Below are 22,710 nucleotides of genomic sequence, written 5' to 3'. Positions count from 1 at the left end.
TGTAGACAGTGCTAAGTGTGGGTTGATGAAGTTGGTGATTTGGTTAAGGTTTTCTCCATCTCCTCTCTGCTGCACTGTGGACACACCCCTACTGCCCCATCCAGCATATTACAACTGTGTCAAGTCAGCCAGCAGCAGCAGAAACCAAACAGGAAGCAGTTTTACATTGAAGGACTCAGAAAGAAAGAAATGGATGGATAACATGATCAAATTAATAACTTTATTATGTTGTTTATTTTCTTGTGCAGTGTCAGCTCAGGATTTGGTTTCTATGAGCAAACTTGATTTTGCCCTAAAGGGATTCATTTTTATTGATCTCTATTGATTAATCTGTATATTGCTTGTTTTGTCAAAAATAATAATAGTAATAATAATTTAGTTATATTAGATAATTAGTAAACTTGGATTCAGGAGCAGGGCCACGCCTCAAAGACACCTCTAATCACTTGTCAAGGTATTCATGCTTAGCCTACCCTTCCCTTCATCCATTCACTTCATCCCTACATCCTCACATCCTCACATCCTCTCTTTCCTCATTCCTTCAATCCCGTCCTACTCAATCTGGTGCATACCTCTCCCACATCTTATTCTAGGTATCATTTGGGGGTCTGTAAGTCTTATCTCAGATAACGTTTTTGTAAGTATGAGTTAATGTTGAGTGAAAAGCTACAAAATAAATTGTGGTGTTCCCCAAGATTCAAGTTTGGGTCCTCATCTTTTTTAACCTTTAACATGCTGCCACTTGGAAACATCATCATCATTTCAGTGTCTCCTGATGACTCAGGGCTAATAGATGCCCTTTTAAAATGCATTTTAGACAAGATATGGATGGGAAAGAATTCTCTACAGCTCAACCAGGGGAAAAATAAATAGAAACTAAATATGAAACTACAAAAACTGACATTAAACTCCTGTCTACAAGTATTAAATCCTGGGAGTTTTCTTTGATTTAGATCTCAGTTTTGAACCTCATATTAGAAACATAACTAAGAATACTTTTTATCATCCTAACACTGCCGGAGTGCAATCGCTTCTCACTCAAACATAGAGACACTAATGCACGCCTTTATTACATGAGGCTATCATAATGCTGTACTTGCTGGTCTCCCTTCAATATATATACTATCTAAATATGAAAAACCTTCTCCTGTTGATCTCTGGAAGAAAACTCCTTATTTTGAAAACTAGGACCGGATGCATTAGGTTAATACTGTATCTTTACACTGGAGGCAGTCTGCGCTCAGGTACAGCAGCGCATCTCACTCATAGAGTGCTAGTGAGGGAGAGAGAGAGGGCTGCACAGAAAGAGATATTTATAGCCTAAAGCGGGGCTGCGGCACAGAGATAAGGCTTGGGACCAAGCCGCAGGCAGGCAGACAGACACAGCTTAGGGAAAAAGAGGACACGTCAAAATGAAACACTTCCTTTCGGTAGTTTTATTCGGGGCCGCAGTGGTCGCCCTGGTCAGTGCAGCCGGTACCGAGGGTGAGATCTCCTTCGAGTATCACCGTTATGAGGAGCTACGGAAGGCACTGGTGTCGGTGTGGCTGCAGTGCCCAACCATCACCCGCATCTACACCATCGGGGAGAGCTTCGAGGGCCGTGAGCTGCTGGTGCTGGAGATGTCCGACAACCCCGGGACGCATGAGCCTGGTCAGTTTTACGCATACGTTACCAAAAAAAAAAGCCTTGCTTCATAATGCGGTGATTGCGCACCCTTTGTCCCCGCTTTCCTGTATTACCACACGCTGTGATAACACAAACACATCACGCACTATTGCGCATACAGTAGCACCCCGCTGATGCTCTAATTTATGTGTGTGTGTGTGTGTGTATGTGCGGGTTATACAGACACGACCTGTGCGGGTGATGTTGCTCAAATAAGCCGTAGAGATCCGTAGAGGTGGAGCGCAGGTGTGTTGTGCTGCGCGTTAAGGAGGTGAGCGCAGCGGCCTGCCGCATCACTTCAGAGAAATCTAGATGATAGATTTGTGGGATCAGCAACGCAGAGCCGCCATTTTGCTGGTTAATAAGGATTTCTTCGATGCTTATCTTGAGTCGTGATTCTGGCAAACACACATCTCGCAGGCCGTGGATCATGCCTTGGCTCCTTGGGCTGCGTTTTTTTTTAAATATATAACAATCCTTTCAAAATCAAAAGCAGATGTATCAGCAGTGTTGGCTGCAGCATATCAGAGAAAGGAGTTCATAGCGTTCTGAGGCGGAAACCTTTGACTGAATATTTAATGAACCTCTTAGTCCTGATGTTGCTTTGTTGACCTGGGTTATGTCATGACTTCCCAGCATCCCCTTTCCATACTGTCAGGAGAAACCACAGATGAAGCGATGTGACATCTCTTGGTTTGAGGGACAGTTTACACATCATACACAGGAGCTGCAATGCACAGGAGCTGCAATGCACCTTCTTTTTTAAAGTCACCCCTGATCATAGAAATAAAAGCACATAATGTGTAGTTCTCGGCATCACTTAAAGGTCCATTTGTGCACCATCACCTTGAGATGCAACATATGTCAAAGAAGGAAGGAAGCTGGGCTTTAAAAGCTTTTTGGAAATGTCGGATAGGCCTGAATTATTTTAAGCCGTTTATGGGATAGAGATGATGAACGCAGAGAGCCAAAATCTCTGTCATCTATTTCTTTGGGCGGCATGGTGAGCACTGTCGCCTCCCCGCAAGAAGGTTCCTCGTTTGAACCTTGGCTGTTTCTTTCTGTGTGGAGTTTGCATGTTCTCCCTGTGTCTGGGTGGGTTCTCTCCGGGTATTCCGGCTTCCTCCCACAGTCCAGAGACTTGCACCTAATAGGTTAATTGACTCTAAATTGCCTCTAGGTGTGAATGGTTGTTTGTATCTATGTGTCCTGTGATGAACTGGCGACGTGTCCAGGGTGTACCCCACCTCTCGCCTGCTAAGTCAGCAGGGCTGGGCTCCAGCCTCCTGTGACCCTGATGAGGATAAGCGGTAGATGGATGAATTCATTCATGAAGGTTGTTGGACTGACAACAAAGATGTAAATAAGTCCAGGATTTTATTATTCAATTCCTGACTAAGTCAGACATGTGATATATAATTTTATTTAAATCCCCTCAATCCAAAACAAACTTAAAAATGAGTGTGCCTGCCAGTAAGCCTGAGTACTCTAAGTAACTGAAAAGGTTTGTACTCTAATAGTGAGAGAACACTGTGTTTGCATCTATAGAACAATAATGGATTCGCCTTTATTAAACCTTCTGGGATTCTTGTCCAACTCTCTAAACAGTACCATACAGCAGGAAGTGATTAATTTCATCCAAGTAATCCTGAAACAGAGTCCTCAAAAAAAGAAAAGAAAAAAAAACACTGCCTGTAATTACTGTATATATAGTTTACAGTTTGTGGTGTTTCAACTATACGTCTGGCAGTTTTATTGTAAAGGTGTATTTTCTTCTCTGGGTATATTTGTGTGGTCTGGACGGTGCACCGCAGGTTTTGTGTGCGTTTTGCAGCACGCATGGTCACTGAGTCTAATGACCGCATGTACGTACTAAATAAGCCTGTAATAGTCCAGTGGGCGTGCGCAGGCATGAGTCACAGTAGCGTTGTGGAGCCCTTATTACTACCAGATGAGTTTCCAAGCCGCTGCTTCACCAACAGGGGCAGCACCCCCACCTCCCTCTCTTCCTCCTTCTCCTCTCCCCTCCTAGCCTCTTTCTCCACCTATGGTGAGCAAAACATCCATAGCAAGAAGGAGTGGGATGAAGCAGGGAAAAGAGTGGATCCAAAAAGATCCAAAATGTGTCAAAAAGAATAAAATCTGCAAAGACAGGAAACATTTCACAAGCTCACTAATATTTGATCTGACCCTGCAATGTGAAACTCTAAGGTGGAGCCGAAATAGCAGTTGCTGGGGCAACAGATCGGCTTAGTGCACTGAGCTGACTGGCAGCTCGTGGTTGGTTGGCTGGCTGGCTTGCTGGCTCTGGAGGACGACGGTCCTGAGCTCATGCATCTGTCAGTGAGGAGCCATCTGTCATACACTGCGGCACAGGGCCTGTCTATAGCTGAGAATGTAAACACACTGGTTACATATTAACATACAGTGCATGCAATGTAGGAACACCCGCAAAGGTGGAAAGTGCAGCAATAAAGTAGATTTACTTAAGTAAGTGGACGCAATCATTTTTATATTAGCAATTTATGGATGAATTAGTATAGGAAATTAGTTTACCTCAGCTATTTGGTGCTTTATAGTGTCCTTAAACTCAGTGATTTAGTTTTATGGCCTGTAAATAGCCTACAGTTTTCAGCAAAATATCTCTATCTAAAAGCAGACAGAGTTAGCAACTAGTTGATGAAGAAGGTTGTACATCTAAGGAATCACGTATTTCACTGAGAAGACACTAAAAGAAGAGAAAATGAATGCTAATGTTGCTTCATGACTGCTAGATGTGTAAATGGGCAGTTTCTGTGTGTTCACAGTATAAACGACTGGACTGGAAGACTGGAAATGGTTGGAAACAACCAGCCTAGCTCCGTCCAGCGTGACCAAAATACGTCTATAAGCACTTCTAATTCTCCCGATAAACAAAAATTAAAATGCAAAACTAAGATTTTCCATTTTATAGGGATTATGTGGTGGTGTGGTATTTCTTGACCAAGACAGACGCTGCAGGCCAATGTCCACCATTTTGAACCACTATGTACAGTAGCCCAGAAGAGACAAACAAACACTGGCTCTAAATTGCCTGTTTTTTGCACATTTTGCAGGTACTTTAGTTACTCTTGTTAAGAACAGACAGGTGAGTCAAGGACAATAGACCATTAAGTGTATTTTGATTATGTACATTTTTGAAAACAGGACTTTTAATTTTAATGGAGTAGTTTTATAGCGTGGTATTACTTTTACTTAAGTAAATGATCTGAATATTATTTTTTGACTTCTTGCAGCTGGGTCATATTTGAGTGTTCAAAAGCTGAAATGCAGGGTTTCTCTTCAATGAAATGGGCTCTGGTTAAACTCTTTTGACTCTCATGTCTGGAACTATTTATATGGTTGCTAGTATGAGGAGAAACCCTATCTTGTAATGGGTTTGCCTTTGTCTGAAGGTGAAAAAAATCATGTCAGTATGAGGCACTACTTCATCCAATATGCTGTAGACCATCTCATGTGGTGAAGCCTGTTTTATCGTTGAGGAAGTATATAATCCCAAGTGAGCACGCACACAGATGCTCTGTTAAAGTATATAGCAGCCAGGCACGCTGCTGTATATGGTCATATCAAATAACACATGAGATATTGAATATAAAATGAAACATAGGTAGACATGAATTAAATACTACACATTGCAATGGAAGAGAATAAGACGAGGATAAAGTGTAAACTTGTGCAAGTGCATTGTTTGGACATTTTAGCTGCGAGGAGTATCCTCAAGCAGAGATTGCAAAAACAGCTGAGAGGAAAGAGGAGTCAAAAAAAGGAGATACAAAAGAAAGGAATGATGATTGAGAAAACGGCAAATGTAACACGAGTGCAAGGGTGAAGAGGGAGAAAAAGAAGAGGGGTGGGCCAAAGAATGTAGAGGGAATAAGGGAGAGGCAGGAAGGAGGATGAGAGGAAGGCCAAGGAATCAGCCAGAGGTCATTTATTATACATCAGACACTCGCATATATTCTCCTCCTCCTCCTCTCTGCCTTCACTGTGCTCTGACTACTATTTCTGTGTCATGCTGTGTATCGGCCAAATAAACAGACAGCCAAAGTCCTCCCTCCTTTCAACTGTTCTACATATGTCTATAGGCTTTTGTCTGCAGGGCTGAAAAAGATTATTTTAGTTTTCTGTAAATTTTTCCAGGAGCTAAACATGTAGCTGTTAGCTCACTGAATAGTAGGATTTAAAAAAAAAGCTAAGAAAGGCTAAGAATCATGGTATATGTTGTTAAGTACTAACATTGTTCTTTTATTGTGGTTAAAAGCTAAAAAAAAAAAGTCGATTAATTGAAAATTATTCAGTAACTGTTTCTATAAGCTGAATATCTATGGGTTTGGCCTGTATGTTTGACAAAACAAGACATTTAAAGACATAACCATGGTAAATTTTCACTAAACTATTAAACTAATAAAGTATTTTATACACCAAACAAATGATCACTAATTAGAATAGTCACTAATCATTAATTGCAGCTTAAACTTTAAATAAATACAACATTTGGTCATATCATAAGTGTGATATGACCAAATGTTATAATAAATAAAGCCAAAAAGACAGATGAAAAGAAATAATTAAAAAAAAAGAATAATAACTTGGGGAACAAAAGTTTAAGAAGTGGTTTGGCGAGACCTAAAAACTGTAACGATAAAAAATCCATTAAGTGAATAAACACAGGGGATTAGAAGTACGAGAGATGATGATCAAGCTAGACTGTCACAGTTCAAAAACAAAGAACCCAAATGCACAACTCAGGAGGCAAAAGAGTCTTTACTAGTGAAATGTTTTAAGTATGCAAAATCCAGTTAGTCAAGGCGCTAGCTTACTATAGAGTAAAGAGGGGAATGACAAACAGGTGAGTGATGAGGGTGAGCAGATTAATCAAGACTGGCTAAGTCTGTTTCAGATAGACCTATAGACCTGTAGACCTTTTTCACAGCAGCCAATTTGACATGAAATAGTCGGGTGAAAGCAGGTGCTTCCAGTAGGCCAACATTCACCACAGCAGCACTCAGAGCCTGTTTGACCTGAATGGAACGGGACCTTACTTGGTAACATTGGTAAGATGTGTGTATACACCTGTTATTTTATGTCAAAATGGCTGCTGTGAAAAAGGTCTATTACAAGGCATAATGACTGAATGAAAGATACAAAAATCCTGACATAGGCAGTAAATGGTGAGGCATTTTAGAAAAAAATATAAAAACAACATTTAAAGGTTAGGTTAAAGGTTATAAAAAATATAAAAACAACATTTAAAGGTTAGGTTAAAGGTTATAAAGATATATAAGGTTCATCATAAAAGAAAAGAAAATGCAAGGAGAAGATTTTGGTCTTTCCATGCACATATCAGCTATTATATAATCCAGTATTTTCACACATTTTTATTTCTTATCTGACCTGTGTATGTGCTCTATCTCTTCTGTGAGTGTCTCTATGGTATCTGATGACACAGTGACAAGCTAGCAGTCACGCAGACCGAACAAACTGCTCGTGTGTGAGCGTATGAGTGCGTGTACACGAGCACAGACGGACACAGAGTGTGTTTATTCAATCTCCCAGAGTTGATTTGTCTCCCTAAGCACATGCCCGTGTCAGGGTTGCCATGACGACTGAGAGCACTCTAATGTGGTGCTTCCCTAATGACGTTGCAGCGGCAGTCATTATTACACGGTCACCTAGGCGACCGCATTGATCACCTGCCAGACACTTTTGATAACTCCTGACAAAGCATTGGATGATGCAGTGGGTTTTTGTTCAGATGTGTTTTATCGACCCGTGTGGAGAGGAGAGGGAGGAGGAACTGTTGACATTCAGGACACATTCAGATAATCTCCACCCCCTTGTGGACATTTAAGATTAGTTTTGTACACATGTTAAAGTGTATAAAAAACATGGAAAAGGACAGGATATCCACACAGAATGTAGCAAAGATGTAAACCTTCAACTTCTTTTTGAAGCAAACATAAATGTGAACAAAAAGCAGCCTGTTTTGATAGTTGATTAAAAAAAACTATGCGTAGATTTAGTCGATTCCCTTTCTTAGCATGTAGGAGAAACTATGTTGGCCACAAAATGTGCGAAAAACGCCATTGTTTAGTTTGTCCGTTCAGGGCTACCATAGAAACTTGACGGTTCAACATGGCGGACCCTGCAGAAGACAATCTGACCCTCAGCATCTGTAGATACAAAAGGCTCATTGTAAGGTAACAAAAACATAATAATTGTCATTTACTGGTGATTATACATTAATGAAAACATGGTTATGAATATTATATTTCATTTCTGCCATGTCCCCCTAAATCTTACACACTGGAGCACTTTATTATTATTATCTGATTTTGGCTTCTGTGATGTGAAGCTTTTCTAGTTTTTGCTCTCTAAACTAAACATATTTAGATTTTGGAATGTTGGCCAGATAAAACCTGACATCTCTTTGTGTTTTGTCACAATTTTCCGACATTTCATGGACTAAAAAAAAGAACCAATTCATTGTTAGTTGCAGCCAGGAAATGACAGCTCCACCTACAATTTCACTTTCAAGAGAACCTTGAATGTTGAAACATTGCATCATTCATATTTTGTGAGCTTGCAATAATACGTGTGCAGACTAATCCTCCTTTTCCTTTGTGTGCTACTATTGTCCTGTACCTGTACCCAATTTGGGTTGGATGTGCAGCTTGTGCACAATATCCACCTTCTTTTCTAAAAGTATGTAACCCTAAAACTTTATTTACCACACATGAAATTTATATATATATATATATAGATAATATTTGTACATACAATGAATTAATCTGTGAACTTTGTTTCTATTTCAAAAACACATATGGGAAATTGTTATCACATGTGTTTTTACATTTGAAGAGTGTACTATCCAAAAACCACATGTGCCCATATGTGAATTGATGTTTCACATGTGAGTAATTCACATGTGCAATGTGTGTGGTTATGAGCTCAAAGGTACAAACAGTTTGACAGAGAAGAGTAGTAAATAAAGGAGAAGACACTGTTGACTCTTGAGTGGAAAGGACATTTTGATTTGTTCCACTCATGCGGTGATGTGTCACGCTCGCCTTTGTGTAAAAATGCATCCTCTAAAAGGAGTAAACAGAGCTGTTACATAAATGTGATCATTAATACTGCCCTGTGTCTGCACCTTACCCAAACTCACCCAAATGCATCTTAAATTCATTAATACCTACATGTGTAGAAGGGAAAGGAACAGTCTCCAGGGACTGAGCATCTGTGTAATAGCTTGAATCATAGTAACTCATTTAGACGGAGGTTAACTTCAAAGTGTGTGTATGAACATGTGAGTGCATGTGTTTGACAGCTCTCTCATGCCTCTGAAGGCTGTAAAAACCATTCAACCAACATCAGGATAGAAAGAGTTAATTGTAGTCTTGAAATCATTAGTAGCAGATTTGAGAGTTTAAAAATAACCTGACTACCAGATGTGTGTGCCGGGCGGTTTGTGTGTAAGTGTGTGAGTCTCACTCATGTAGCCACTGGGAATACTTCACAGATGCATCAAACACTCAAAGAAATCTGCTAAAATTGATTTAAAAAAGCATATATTGGTGTACATGTTCACTTACATGTTAAAATCTTTGATTTTATACAGTATATTTGACAAAATATAATGTATAAAGTGCAAATAGTTAAAAAAAAAAAAGAATCAGAGTAGCACAACAACAAAACAATAAAACACACACTAAAACACCCCCTATAAAAACAGGACCCTTGCTGTGTGATTTGGCTTCAAACACACACAGACACACACACCGCTCACCATCTGCTGATGTTGGGCTTTATTTCATAACCCGTAATCTGAATAAAGTACTTTTTGTCCCTCTGTGTCAAGGAGAGAAGCAGAAAACCATTAATCTTTTTTTAGTTTATTTTTTTTAGTCATCCTATTTGTTATTTTGTTGGTTTGTTAGGTCTTTATATAGCTCCCTGTCAGCACTTGTCTTTTTTGCTCTCTTGCTGTGTTTGTATATTGTATACACGAAGAGAAGGAGCGGCTAATTAGTATATTAAACAGATGGTTTGAGCCCTGCTCATTAAAACACAACTTTACTGAGCGTACTGATGGCACTCAAATATAAAACCAACAAAGAAAAGCAAATCCCACAGAGGTAAAGACGTCTAGCCTTGTTTTAATGCACATATACATGGTCAACAATTAATCAGTAGACCACAACAGTTTTGATAGTCAGTGAACTGTTTAAGTCATTTATCAAGAAGAAAAAAAGACAAACATTGTGTGGTTCCAGTTTCCCAAATGTCAGTATTTGCTGTGTTTCCCTGGTTTATATCTCAGCTGCCCTCATTATGCATGTAGGTGCACACACTTCCAATAAAAGTTGGGGATTAGAGTCGGCCTTTGAGGTTTTTGCTGGAAGCAAATTCACAAAAGCACAGATTAGCTGTCAAATTTGTTGCTTTCCCCTAATACCAGGAGAAAAACAGAATTTCAGAAGTTAAAGATCAGAATCAGGCAGTGCGAGACAGAGATCAAGATTTTTGGGGCCGATCACTGGCAGCTGTATTAGCCAACGTCGGTTCGACATGAAGTAAAAGTGAAATTTGCGTTCTATGTGAAGTATTTTCTAATAATTATGAAACTGTGGTGGGAAAAGTTAGACATTATTAGGTGAATAATGGGAAACACTGGTGATATCCCTGCATTTGTGGTCTGGAACCGGTCTTGAAATAAAATCCTGAGTTCTCTTTGTCCGAGACTGAGACGAGACCAAGACCTTCAAAAAGTGGTCTTGAGACCAAGACCAATCTTGAGTACTACAACACAATTGTAGTAGTGAAGCCCATGCATAAGTGCCAAAAACTACAGTTCATCGAATGACCACTCGAGGCTGGCTGCAGAACAAGTCAGTATCCATAAGACCCCACATTAAAATGTGAAAATTAAAAATGCAATTTTTCACTTCTGAAATGTTACAATATTATATCAAACTTTCAAATGTGAAAACCTGAATTTTTCTTTTCTTGTAAGGTCATAAACAGCATGAAGGGTGACTCACTGATTCCTGTAATAGCTATAGTACAAACAGCATGTGGTTTATGAGTTTCAAATATCTGTAGTCAGACTCCCCTGTGATGTAGTCTAATCTGATCCCAGACTTGTCACTCCAGCAGGCTGCTCTCCGGCAAGATTTAGGCAATCTGTGACAGTGTCACTCAATAGTCTTGGTCATAATTGCCCAAATGGAGTTCTGGACTGCGATGTTCAATTCTGTTTAACCTTTCAGCTGATGAGTCAGTGTGTTTGTTACCGCCTGACCAGTGTGAATGCTTTATCTGTGGCCTTTCACCACCTCTTGGTCCAGAAGAGATAAGGGAAATGTTTGTTCCCATGACGACTCACTAAAATGGTTTCATCTTACAAAGCCTCTGACGTTATTGTGATATTTCTCTTGTGATTACGTGGCCAGCTGTGTTTTGTGCTCAGCCTTTTGCTCTGAGCCATAAACACTCTGTACAGATGAAGGTTGAATGCATAATGCAGAATTACAGCTCTGTCTGTGACGCAGTAATTTAGCAAGTGTCTTGTTGTCCTCTGCAGGTGAGCCTGAGTTTAAGTACATCGCCAATATGCACGGCAATGAGGCCGTGGGCAGAGAGCTGCTCATCTACCTGGCTCAGTACCTGTGCAACCAGTACCAGCAAGGCAATGAGACCATCATTGACCTCATCCACAATACCCGCATCCACCTCATGCCCTCCATGAACCCAGACGGCTTTGAGAAGGCCGCTTCTCAGGTGATTACACAGCACAACAAAAACACGCATCCACAAACCTGATCCAAGGATTTACCACCAGACAGATTAAGCCTAGAAGGCTACAAACATTGGCTTTAATCATTGGCTTCACAGCACACATACACAACAAGATCAGTAATTATTAAATCTCCAGACACTGTGTCGCTTCTGTACACTACTATGAATGTCTAAACATCATTTCCTGTTTGCTTTTCCTGTTCAGCCCGGAGAGATCAAGGACTGGTTTGTTGGTCGCAGTAACGCACAGGGTGTAGACCTGAACCGTAACTTCCCTGATCTGGACCGTATCATCTACATCAATGAGCGGGAGGGTGGAGCCAACAACCACCTGCTGCAGAACATGAAGAAGGCTGTGGATGAAAACACCAAGGTACGACACACAGATTCAGACAGTATCGGTGATTAAAGGATAAGGCTGGTGTATTTTCAACAAATCCTATAAAAACACCAGAACAACAATGTGTCTAAATAATTTCCAGCGTCTTCTGTGGCCCCAAACCCATTTCATTCTTACAAGCAATAAAGTATAATTTAACAACTAAAACATCTGGTCTGTAGTGTGAGCAAACGTTATTCAAACTCAAGGAATAAATAGTGCATTTTTTAGGTGACATTAAAAAACATTTGGTTCTCTGGTGAGTATTTACAGCAGCAGGATGATCTATGTGGGATTAACTCAAAGTGGTTAATTAATTAATATTTAATTACCAAAATATGAAATGACAATTTGAAAACAGTGTGACAGTGTAAAAGGGGTCGCTTCTAGTGATGAAACCAAATTATGAACCCTAACCAAGATGTTTTATATGTCGAAATCTAACCAAACCTTAACCACAGTGGTGTAAAATCAAGAAAATGTGTTATTTGCTAATCAAATACCCAAATAAAGTGTTACTGAATTATCATCTGAATCTGTAGATTCCCTCAGCTCTACAAAGACTTATAGCTAGTTTAAGCTTATTGTTTGGCTGGCAACGTTACTGTTTTTGGCCACAGCATACAGATGTTTTCGGTGACAAAGCTCTAAAAACTCACTGCGCACCCCCCCGGGGATAAACCAAATGTTTACAAAGAGAGTGACTAGCTGGTGAATACAATAGAATAGTCGGTTGGAGAATTTGCCAGGTAAACACGAAACACAACTCAAAATGATTGATGATAATGTTGCTCCTTAACTGCAGGATGTCTATATATCAACTTAAAAGGTGACAGGACAATAAGAAAAATGTAGAACATCACCAGACTTATCCTGAACGCTTTAGAAGGTGCCTGATATGTGTGTCGGGTAAAAGACGTAGTAATGTTTCCTATACAGAAATGCCTCTTTGACTTGTTTACAGGTGCATTATGTATTTTAAATATTAGTAATTTGGGAGTTTTTTTTTTCCTTTGCAGCTGGCTCCAGAGACCAAGGCAGTGATCCACTGGATCATGGATATCCCCTTCGTCCTTTCAGCCAACCTGCATGGAGGAGATGTGGTGGCCAACTACCCATATGATGAAACCCGCACTGGTACATAAACACATATGCGGACACACACTCTCAAACACACTTCCTGTTTTGGTTGTGAAATTGTATATAAACTGTTCCCGTGCGCTATACAAGAATGTTTCCACTCATTTAATGAGCCGAATATTTGACCTGTAAACAATAAACATTTTATTCATTTTTCTTCAGAATGTTGTAACTCTAATTGAAATCACATGGAAAATGTTTCCTTCCCCGGCTTCCTGTGCTTTGTTACTCAAAGTAAACAAAATGTGTTTGTGCAAGTACACATTTAATGCGCCGCAGATCCAGGTGTTCAATTATTACTTTATCACAGCTGCTGTCTAAACATAGTGTGCTCGCTTGTTCCCATCCCTCTCTTTCTTCCTCTAAGGCTCCACCCACGAGTACAGTGCCAGTCCAGATGATGTGATGTTCAAGTCTCTGGCTAAGGCCTACTCCATTTACAACCCAGTCATGTCCGACCCTCAACGACCCCCCTGCCGTAAGAACGATGATGACTCCAGCTTTAAAGATGGCATCACTAACGGAGGAGCCTGGTACAGCGTGCCAGGAGGTAAAAGCAAACTCCCAATATGTGTTGTTTTGATGAGTTGCAGGTAAAGAGAGCTGAGTTTTTAGGTTAAAACTGGGCTACATTTGGTTGAAGCTGATACTAATGTTAATATTTTAGAAGTTTAAGACCCTAACCATGCAATCGCAACATCCTCTGCTTGAATCTGTTGCATGTCACCCTTCATCTTTTTATCTTTTCCTTCATTTTTCTTAACTCTGTCTCCAAAATATTTTTATAAGGATGTCTCTCTGCATTGAAGGGGATATTTTACAAGTTTTGAGTGCTCTCTGGTGTACAAGTTGCTGCATACTCTTGTTACTTATCCAGCATTTAAAACAATCAGATGTATTTGTGTATACAAGCTAAAATCGAGTGTTGATGTAGGCCATGCTGATGTACTGTATTACTCTGTTTAAAATGTTATTAAAACGATATATGTAAAATCTTGCCCAAGCCCAAAGAAACTGCCTTCTGACAATCATCAAAATATCTCCATTTCCAGCCACTTGCCCAGATTAATATCAGCATCGCTCTCTTCCTCCCTGTTTTTGTTTTAACTCATCCATTACAGGAATGCAGGATTTCAACTACCTCAGCAGCAACTGCTTTGAGATCACTCTGGAGCTCAGTTGTGACAAGTTCCCCAATGAGGACACACTCAAGACCTACTGGGAGCAGAACCGAAACTCACTGGTTAACTACATCGAGCAGGTAGGCCGCACCATCAGGACTATAATTATTATATTGCAAACTGTAGCTGCTGCACATGCTGTATATACATATGTCTCCACTGTAATTTATATCCATATATGCTAGTACATGCTCTGCACTTTACTGGTTTTCACACTTCTGGTTGCACTTCTGCATTTTGTTGTCTCAGGACTTGTAATAACAACAAAGTTCAGTCTAATCTAATTCACATGCATGATGGTGTATAGTGAGGAGTCCAACATGACATTGGTTGTCAGTGTTGTCAGTGGATGCATGATGACTAGAACTAAACCTTGATTATGCCTCTCTCTCTCCCTCTCTGTTTTTTTGTAGGTCCACCGTGGCGTCAAGGGCTTCGTACGTGACCTGCAGGGCAACCCCATTTCCAATGCCACCATCTCTGTGGATGGAATTGAGCATGACATAACCACAGGTATCATCATATCAAGTACAAAGTCACACAATCCTGATAACCATCACAACATATAGCCTGGGGCATGAGGTGTGATGTGAGAAGTGTGATATTAAGGTGTTGCAATGTCATCTCGTGGACAATATTGGTACTGCATCACTGCTCATTTTATTACAGTGATAGTAACAAGAAATACTCTACTCTCTACATTGTGAGGATCTGTTCCTCTTTTTGTTGCTTCCTTGCATGTATTAATGGTAAAATGTGTATTTTGTAGCCAAAGATGGAGACTACTGGCGCCTTCTGGCTCCAGGAAACTACAAAGTGGCAGCCTCTGCTCCAGGATACCTGACTGTCATCAAGAAGGTGGCTGTTTCCTACAGCCCTGCAACCAGGGTAAGACTCAGACAAATGAACCAACCAAAATCTGCCTCACATTCACTGTGTGGTCCACTCATATTTACAAAAGAGTAGCTGCAGATCTGACAGGACTGAACAATTGTTTTTTTGTGGTTGTGGCTCATGACTGTATTTTGTCAACAAATCCTACTTAAAGACCAAACCAACAATGAATACATCGTACTAACAAGTATTGCTTGTGAAGCCAAAGAGTTATGTAGCTTATTCCTAGAACTCATTGTTGTCCAAAAACTATTAAAACCAAATGAGTTTTTCCATCCTGCTGCCGGAAAATACTCACTAGAGCAACAAATGTGTTATTCCATGGCTGAAAATAGTCCCCAGCCAAACCGCAATTTACTCCTGATTGAGTCATGTTTACTGAAGACTACTGTGCCAAGTTGTTTTAAGAAATGACTTTTTAGTTTTTGGAAAAATAAAACTATAAAAACTGAAAAAAATTGAATGGGCTCAGGGGTTGAGAGCCACACAATCTTTCTCAACCCAAGTAGAAGTAAAATAAAGACTCTGGTAAAAGTAGAAGTACTGATTCTGATTCCTCTTTACTGAAGTTAAAGTAAAGTATAGGCTCCTAAATGTATTAAAAATATTAAAGGAAAAATACTTTATCTCTCTTTTTCCATTTCATTCCTACTGACTGCTTCTGTTCAAAGTAAACTGAAACTGTATTTTTTATTTTCTAAGTATTTCTTTCTCTTAATCCACCATCCTCATGTCCTATTTATATTGTACATTCATATCTATTCATACAGCAATACTTGCATACTTGACACAACCTTTTCACGTTTGTACAGTGTATAGTAAACTTATACACATGAATTATATCACTCCAGCTTTTAACTTCAAATTTAATTGTATTTATTTTATTTCTTTTGCTTATTTTTATCCTCTGTGTCTAGCACTGTTACAGCAGTCTAGTGCTCTTAATGCTGAGCTGACCTGTTTTTCTCGTCCAATAGATTTCGTTGTACGGTTGACCCTGTGTATGACAATTAATCCTGAAAAATTAAAACTGTAATTCATTACTTCTCTGCTCTAGGGTAGAGAAGATGCAAAGTACTGATAGAAAGACTAATGCATTGGTGGTTTTGTTGTGGTCTTCTCAGAGGATTTGGTAATAATAAGAAAAATATATAATAAAAAGTCCACCAGGAGAAGGAGTCTTAATAAGTCAGAAAAAAATACAAAATCCAGTGTTTCTTCAGATATTTATAATAAGTTAAAATTTGAAAATGAAGGACTGGTAACTCTACTGCATCTTTTACTTTTTACCTCTCATCTGTCTTTATCTCGTCCTCGTCTCTATGTCTCAGGTGGACTTTGAGCTGGAGTCTCTGATGGAGAGGAAGGAGGAGGAGCGGGAGGAGCTGATGGACTGGTGGAAGATGATGTCAGAGACACTGAACTTCTAAAGCGTTTGTCTGGCTGATGATGATCGGAGCGTCCGCACATCGATGTAATATATTCAACATTCTGTGTGCCCGTCCACTCTAAAAAGAAAGAATATATTGTCTCTTATTTGTTTTGTTCTCTTTCAATCATTATTTTAATTGATTATATTGTTTATTAACGTAATGATTTGCCTCATACTCCTATAGGTTGTTTGAATATTCTGCATATATAATGACAGACATAGGAGGAATTTGCAGGTAGTTTGGTGACAGCGAGATCGATGTTGATTTCTGTGGTATTGTGTTCTTGTACACGTGATTGGTAACCATGGCACCCATCTATATAACCAATGAGTGACTGAGTAAATATGTATGTCAAAGAGCTGTTTACATCATTACCACATGGCTCTGTCCATAATAATTCGTCTTTTTTCTTGTTTTAAATGTCTCTGTTTCTCCAGGCTTTAGTACAAATACACAAATACTAACACACAATATAATGCACACAAAAACACAACTGTAAGTGTAACACGCACACACACACCCTGCTTCTCTGTTTCTTTTCTGTAATATAAAAAAATACAATGCTATGGTTTTGAGATAATCAGGGACATTAAAAACACTGTAAAATCACTGTAAACATAATATTGTAAACAATCTATACAGGCAAGCTCATTTCCCTGTACGTTATTGATGTTGAGATTTCTTTTTTTGTTAACTGACTGCAGCACAGCTTTGATTTTAGCACAAGATGAATGGTTATAATATATACTGTATTTATGAACTAGGTATAGCAAGAAATATGTGGTTTTTGTAACAAAAAAAATCAAAGAAAACAAGGCCATGACACCTATAAATCTGTCCACCTCCGTCTACCCAAAGCCATTCCTTTGTATGTGCACTACACAGGGAATACTATGGTCAATAAGGGACTGTGGTACACGTAGAAGTTGTTTTTCAAGGATAAATTAACATAAATCTCCTGAGTGGACTGTACGGATGAAGTTTACCTGATTTCAAATCACAGAAAGAATTTATTGAATGTATAGCTATAGAGAATAAACAGTTACAAATGTAAAGAATGAAATGACCAATAAAACTCCCCTCTTTATGTTGTCAAACTAATGTCTTGTCGCCTTTGTTTTAGCTCATTCAGGTGTAGTGTCCTGCATGTGTCAAGCACTTCAGTTGGTGCCCTCTACAGTTAAAATGTAAAACTCCACACAGAAAGATCGCAATGGTTCAAACCAGGAGTTTTCTTGTTGTGAGGTGACAAAAGAAGAAATAAAAATTCAAACTATACAATTGCAATTAAACTAATACAGGCAAGCAGTATACATACAGTACCCACAGTTACAGTTAAACTGCAATATTGTCTCAAATCAAGTAACATACAGTAGTTGTGATTAGTAGCTGCAAAGTATATAAGAGTAAGAGAATAACATGATACCAGAATAATATAGAGTTTACTTTAAGTATATGTATAAGTAGTGATACACACAATCAGCTTCATTTTTGCTGAGACAAGTGTTTGTTCTGGTTCTGGACGCTAGGGGGCAGAACTGCTTCTAAACAAGTTGACGGGTGTATTGGTTTAATGAGTGACCCTGTTAACTGGAGACCTTCAGCCGAATACGGCAACCACAGCTTCATTCGGTCTCCAGTTAACAGGGTCGCTCTTTAAACCGCGACACCAGTACCATAGCTAATGGTGTCTTAGTTGTTATGGCTAACTTTAACGTGGTGGCAAACAGTTGCTTACTTACACATCAAATAGATGAAAAGCAACTTTATCGGCCTCCCTGAAGTGTGTCCACCTGTTAATGTAAGTCCAGTATGCCTCTACTTTTAGCTAGAGGTAACTTTAGATGTAACTTTGTTGATGTTTTGAGCATGGCAGATGATATTATATACTCTGCAACACATTTTAAGAAATTGTTTGAAATTATCGAGTCAAGTCGGTTGAATTGCAACACACATTTACACCTTTTCACACAGTTTATATGCAGAAAAAGTTGCATTAATATGGCATTTTTAGATTTGTACACTCCTTTAGTGTCACTTTGTCAGTGAGAAATATTTCAATCAAATATTATTTACTGAAATATTGAATGCTGGTTCTTATAGTAGCTGCAGGTTTTGGACAAAGTTATTAGTTGTAGTGTATCATGAAACTGATTATGACTCTATCAAGCAGTGAAGGCATTTAAAGTACATACAAATACAAATAAAATCCTAATTCTAACAATGCTATGTCCTTGATAGTGTACCACAACATGTTTCTGTGACTTGATGATGTTTAATCCTGGCGTTTTAAACAAATGAAATATTTTTGGAATGAAATAGTTCCCCATCATAAGAAAAAATGCCTGCATAAATAAATAAATATCTCAAGGAAAAATTGAAGTTACACGACAACATGTCAACATATTCAATGACACTATTGTCAACACAACTTAACACAACTGCTAGACTATTTCCAATGCTGAAAAATCCTGTGTACCCATGATTTCATTTTCTTTGGCTGTATGCTGTTTGTCTGCATCTTTAGCATTCAAAGCACGTGTCATAGCACCAGTCTAATCAGCTATCGTAACTGAAAACACCAGTGCTGGTGTGCACGGCCTTTAAATAGACTTGCAGATAAAAGGCAGTGACCAATCAGGAAAAAGATGTTTTCCATTAACTCGTTAACTCAGTATGGACAGGATGAATGTATGTGGACACGATATGTCCTCTTTAAGCTTGGGACTGCCTTGCTACGTAAACCTTTATATGCTGTGGCTTGAGAAACCTAAATTCAAGAGCACAAACCTTTTTACATAGCTTATTTTGCTCAGAATGAATCCACATCTTCTATTATATATCACATTATATATCTCTAATTAATTATTGTTTCTCTCCCAAGTGTATCCTAGATTTCTTAATGTGATTACTGCACACAATCCTAGTTGCAACTAAAGTTACTTTTGAGTTATGAATCACAAAAAAGGATCTGAACGTGTCTTTTGTGTTACAGAAACAAATGGACGAATCTTAGTGACTTTGAGTTTATATGTGAATGCAAGTTTGACTTTAGCAGTGAATCCAAGTGTATAGGTGTATATATCACTGTGTCCTTCTGCGTGATCGATGCATATATTTGTATCCTTCAGCCCAAAGCAGCAATGCATTGTTACAGGAATGTATTGTTAAGTATTCACCTCCTGGCACACACACACACACACACACACACACACACTCACACAGACAGAGCAAGGGTGGCACTTTTAGTCCAACTATGCAGTTGAATCAGCTGTTTTAGCATTAGATGCTAACTCTGCAGATCAATGCCCCCCTCGGTCTATTAGTCATACCGGTCCTATTAGCATCTGCTATTAGCATCTCCTCATCAATACCATTGATCAAGCTGCTCTGGTTTCAGGACTGTGCAGGACAAAGAGGAGACCTGGTGAGAGAGAGAGAAAGAGAGAGAGAGAGAGAGAATAGGATAATAATCTGACAGTCACAGATGATGTTTTTATGAATGACATGTCTGTCTGGAGTCGATCAGTTGATCATTTGAGTCATTTTTTCAAGACATAAATGTCAACAACAAGTTCCAGCCACTGACATTATGAAGAAGAGACAGCATCCCGGCGAGGATCATTGGCAGACCTGTGGCGGGCTGAATGATGCCTTGGTGCTCAAATAAGCCATATGTAATGGCACCAGTCTGTCAATCAAAGTTAATTATGTATAACTTTAAGCCTTAATATCATTTGAACAGGTGAGTTGTATAGAAATTCAGACTCAGTACAGTTTTCATGAATGGAGAAATTAGCTAGACTAAAGATGTTTTTTTTTTTTTTTTGTACCAGGCTGTGTTTATTTCTTCTGTGAAGTTGGACGTTTTAATATGGGGGCTTATGGAGATTGACTCGTTCTGTAGCCAGGCCTCAAGTGGCCTTTTAAGGAACTGCAGTTTTTGGCACTTTTGTATAAGCTTCACTTCACAAACATGGAGGTTGGTTGTTTGGTTCCAGCTTCTCAAAAGTGAGGATTTACTGCTTTGCTCTGTTTCATATCACTGTAAACTGAATATCTTCAACTGTTGGACAGACAAAACTTCTGAATAAGTTTCATACATTTTGATTGTCAGCACTATTTTTCACCTCTTCCTCACATTTTATAAATAAACTGAATAATTGAGAAAATCTTGAGATTTATTTTTATTTGCTACCCTGGTTGACATCGTCACTTTTCTTAAGCATTAATGAAACACAACAGACTCTGCAATATAAACTCTGTTTATTGCTGTTTTCCTTGCACTTGCACTTCACTGCATTTTATGAGATGACACTTTAATGAGATATAACTGTTCAGCATCAGTGCAGGCAACAGTGCTGCAGCATTTGATCTTAAACCAGAAAGACTTTTTGAAAGTATACATAATCTGTAATTTAGTTTTTAATACATCAAACATAGAAGTGTTTTGTGTGTTTCTGTGTATTTCTCGGTCATCATTTGTAATTTTACACTCTGGCCTGGTGGTACAGGCATCCAAGTGTGACAGCCGTCCATCCTCTTTTGTCATTACTTCTTTGATCCTGCAGATGACAGTAGTGTGCTGATGACCTGACAATCACTGAGAGGAGTTTGTCCCTGAATGAATATGATTATGGTCTGTTCAAAGAGCCACATCTGTCTCTGCAGCCTTCTGTAAGGATCCACGGCCTGGTCACGGATCATTATTTGTATGTGGATTTCAGCTCTTGCATCATAGGAAGTGGTTGTTGTTAGATGTGGAGTTTGTGAACTCTGTGAATGTTCCTCATTAGAGAGTGGTTTCCCCTTTAGAGGCCACCAACTCCAGGAAGATCAAAGTGGATACAGGCTCATCTTTCCAGAAACCTCAATTTACTGGTAATCTTTTTCATCTGATACCTAAGAAAAGGTGTACAAAGTGGAATTGGTGGCCTTGAGAACATTAAAGATCCATTGAGAACATAAACCAGTACATCCTCTCCTAATCTTTGCTGTTTGTGTGCCTCTGAGTTTGTGCTCGGTTGTTTTACTTTCAGTTAGGACTTAAGTAAGGCCAACTGCCAACAAACAGTCAGACAATGCACCACTGAAAAACACAAAGTCATCAAAGCGAAAGGTCAAAAGTTAAAAGTAAGAAATCTGATCTACTGCATAATTTAAGTTTATTTTCCTACACTTAAACCGTGTCTATTTATATTTATATTAATGCTTTATGTTTATTTATATGAATCATGTGAATCAACTTAATTATTGAGTTGACTGTTGGAAAGAAAATGTTGGACCATGAGACATGATTTGTTTTTATACATACATTTCATACATCTCTCTACCCATATGCTCATTATTTTATGTCATAAGTCTACAAATAATGCCTCCATTCTTCGTGAAGATAACTGATCCTGCAGATGAAACAAGTGGACACCAAACTCGTGATTACTTACAAGAGGAGGAGGTCAGAAGGCAAAAGAAATCAATAATAAAAAAATAAATCACAGTAGCTTGAATACCTTCTTTTTTGCACTGATTATTTGAACTGTTAAAATGTAACTAGGACAACTAGGTAACTAGGGTTACAGCAGTATACCAATACCATGGTGGTTTTGACGATTATTATAACTGATAAAATAATAGAGTTATACTGTGAAAATGTCCCTTTTTTTGAGCTGGTTATTGTACTGTTCCAAGTGCCTACATTACCTACAGTGCAACATGACTACCAACGTTCGGTAAGAGGCTTGTGTGCATTATTTCTATAAGGTATAGTGCCTGTAGCTGAGGAGCAGACTACAGAGGTCTGGTAACTCCACTGATGTAAGTGCTACAATCGTGATACTTATTTCAGTATCCTACCACTTCTAGTACTACTATCGTAGTGCTGGGCCATATAACTACTCGAGCTTGTTAATTATAACTACTGAAGTTTGAATAGGAAAAATAATCCATGGAAACACATGATAAAATACTTTGTTGTGCACCCTGTGGCCACTTGAGAGCTTGTAAATCCTGCGTTCAAACATGCAACACAAGCTTCAGGCTTTAGAGCGCCTGCTTCCTTGTATCTGTAAATGTGAACGCACTGTAAGTGTCTGAACTGTTGCTGATGATATCTTCTTTTCCTGTAGGTGGTGCAGGTTGACAGGTGTAGAACAACCCCTCCCATCCTGTGCAGAAT

The 22,710-nt window shown here is 39.0% G+C and overlaps 1 protein-coding gene across 2 annotated transcripts; it reads left to right on the top strand.

Moving 5' to 3' along the window:
* The first annotated feature begins 1,221 nt into the window (after positions 1-1,221).
* On the top strand, positions 1,222-17,632 carry cpe (carboxypeptidase E). Of its 2 annotated transcripts, XR_002042427.2 has the most exons (10): positions 1,222-1,653; positions 11,294-11,490; positions 11,714-11,881; positions 12,907-13,024; positions 13,395-13,577; positions 14,149-14,288; positions 14,622-14,721; positions 14,978-15,096; positions 16,434-17,269; positions 17,300-17,632. XR_002042427.2 is itself a non-coding variant. In XM_010749401.3 (9 exons), exons 1-9 carry the CDS (start codon positions 1,413-1,415, stop codon positions 16,530-16,532), a joined length of 1,365 nt encoding a protein of 454 aa, XP_010747703.1. In that variant the 5' UTR covers positions 1,222-1,412; the 3' UTR covers positions 16,533-17,632. The 2 variants fall into 2 exon arrangements, 1 of the variants encoding a protein (XP_010747703.1); XM_010749401.3 differs by having other exon boundaries at positions 16,434-17,632.
* Positions 17,633-22,710: the final 5,078 nt, after the last annotated feature.

Source organism: Larimichthys crocea, chromosome X, assembly GCF_000972845.2.
Source record: "Larimichthys crocea isolate SSNF chromosome X, L_crocea_2.0, whole genome shotgun sequence".
Lineage (NCBI taxonomy): Eukaryota > Metazoa > Chordata > Actinopteri > Sciaenidae > Larimichthys > Larimichthys crocea.
Note: the sequence above shows the minus strand (reverse complement) of the source record. Positions and strands in the feature narration are given on the sequence as shown.

Bases quoted from the DNA above. Each gene is read 5' to 3' on its own strand.
- cpe (XM_010749401.3), top strand. From the start codon at position 1,413: ATGAAACACTTCCTTTCGGTAGTTTTATTCGGGGCCGCAGTGGTCGCC. The intron at 11,882-12,906 runs GTACGACACACA...TTTCCTTTGCAG, and splicing joins CTGTGGATGAAAACACCAAG to CTGGCTCCAGAGACCAAGGC. The intron at 14,722-14,977 runs GTATCATCATAT...TGTATTTTGTAG, and splicing joins TGAGCATGACATAACCACAG to CCAAAGATGGAGACTACTGG.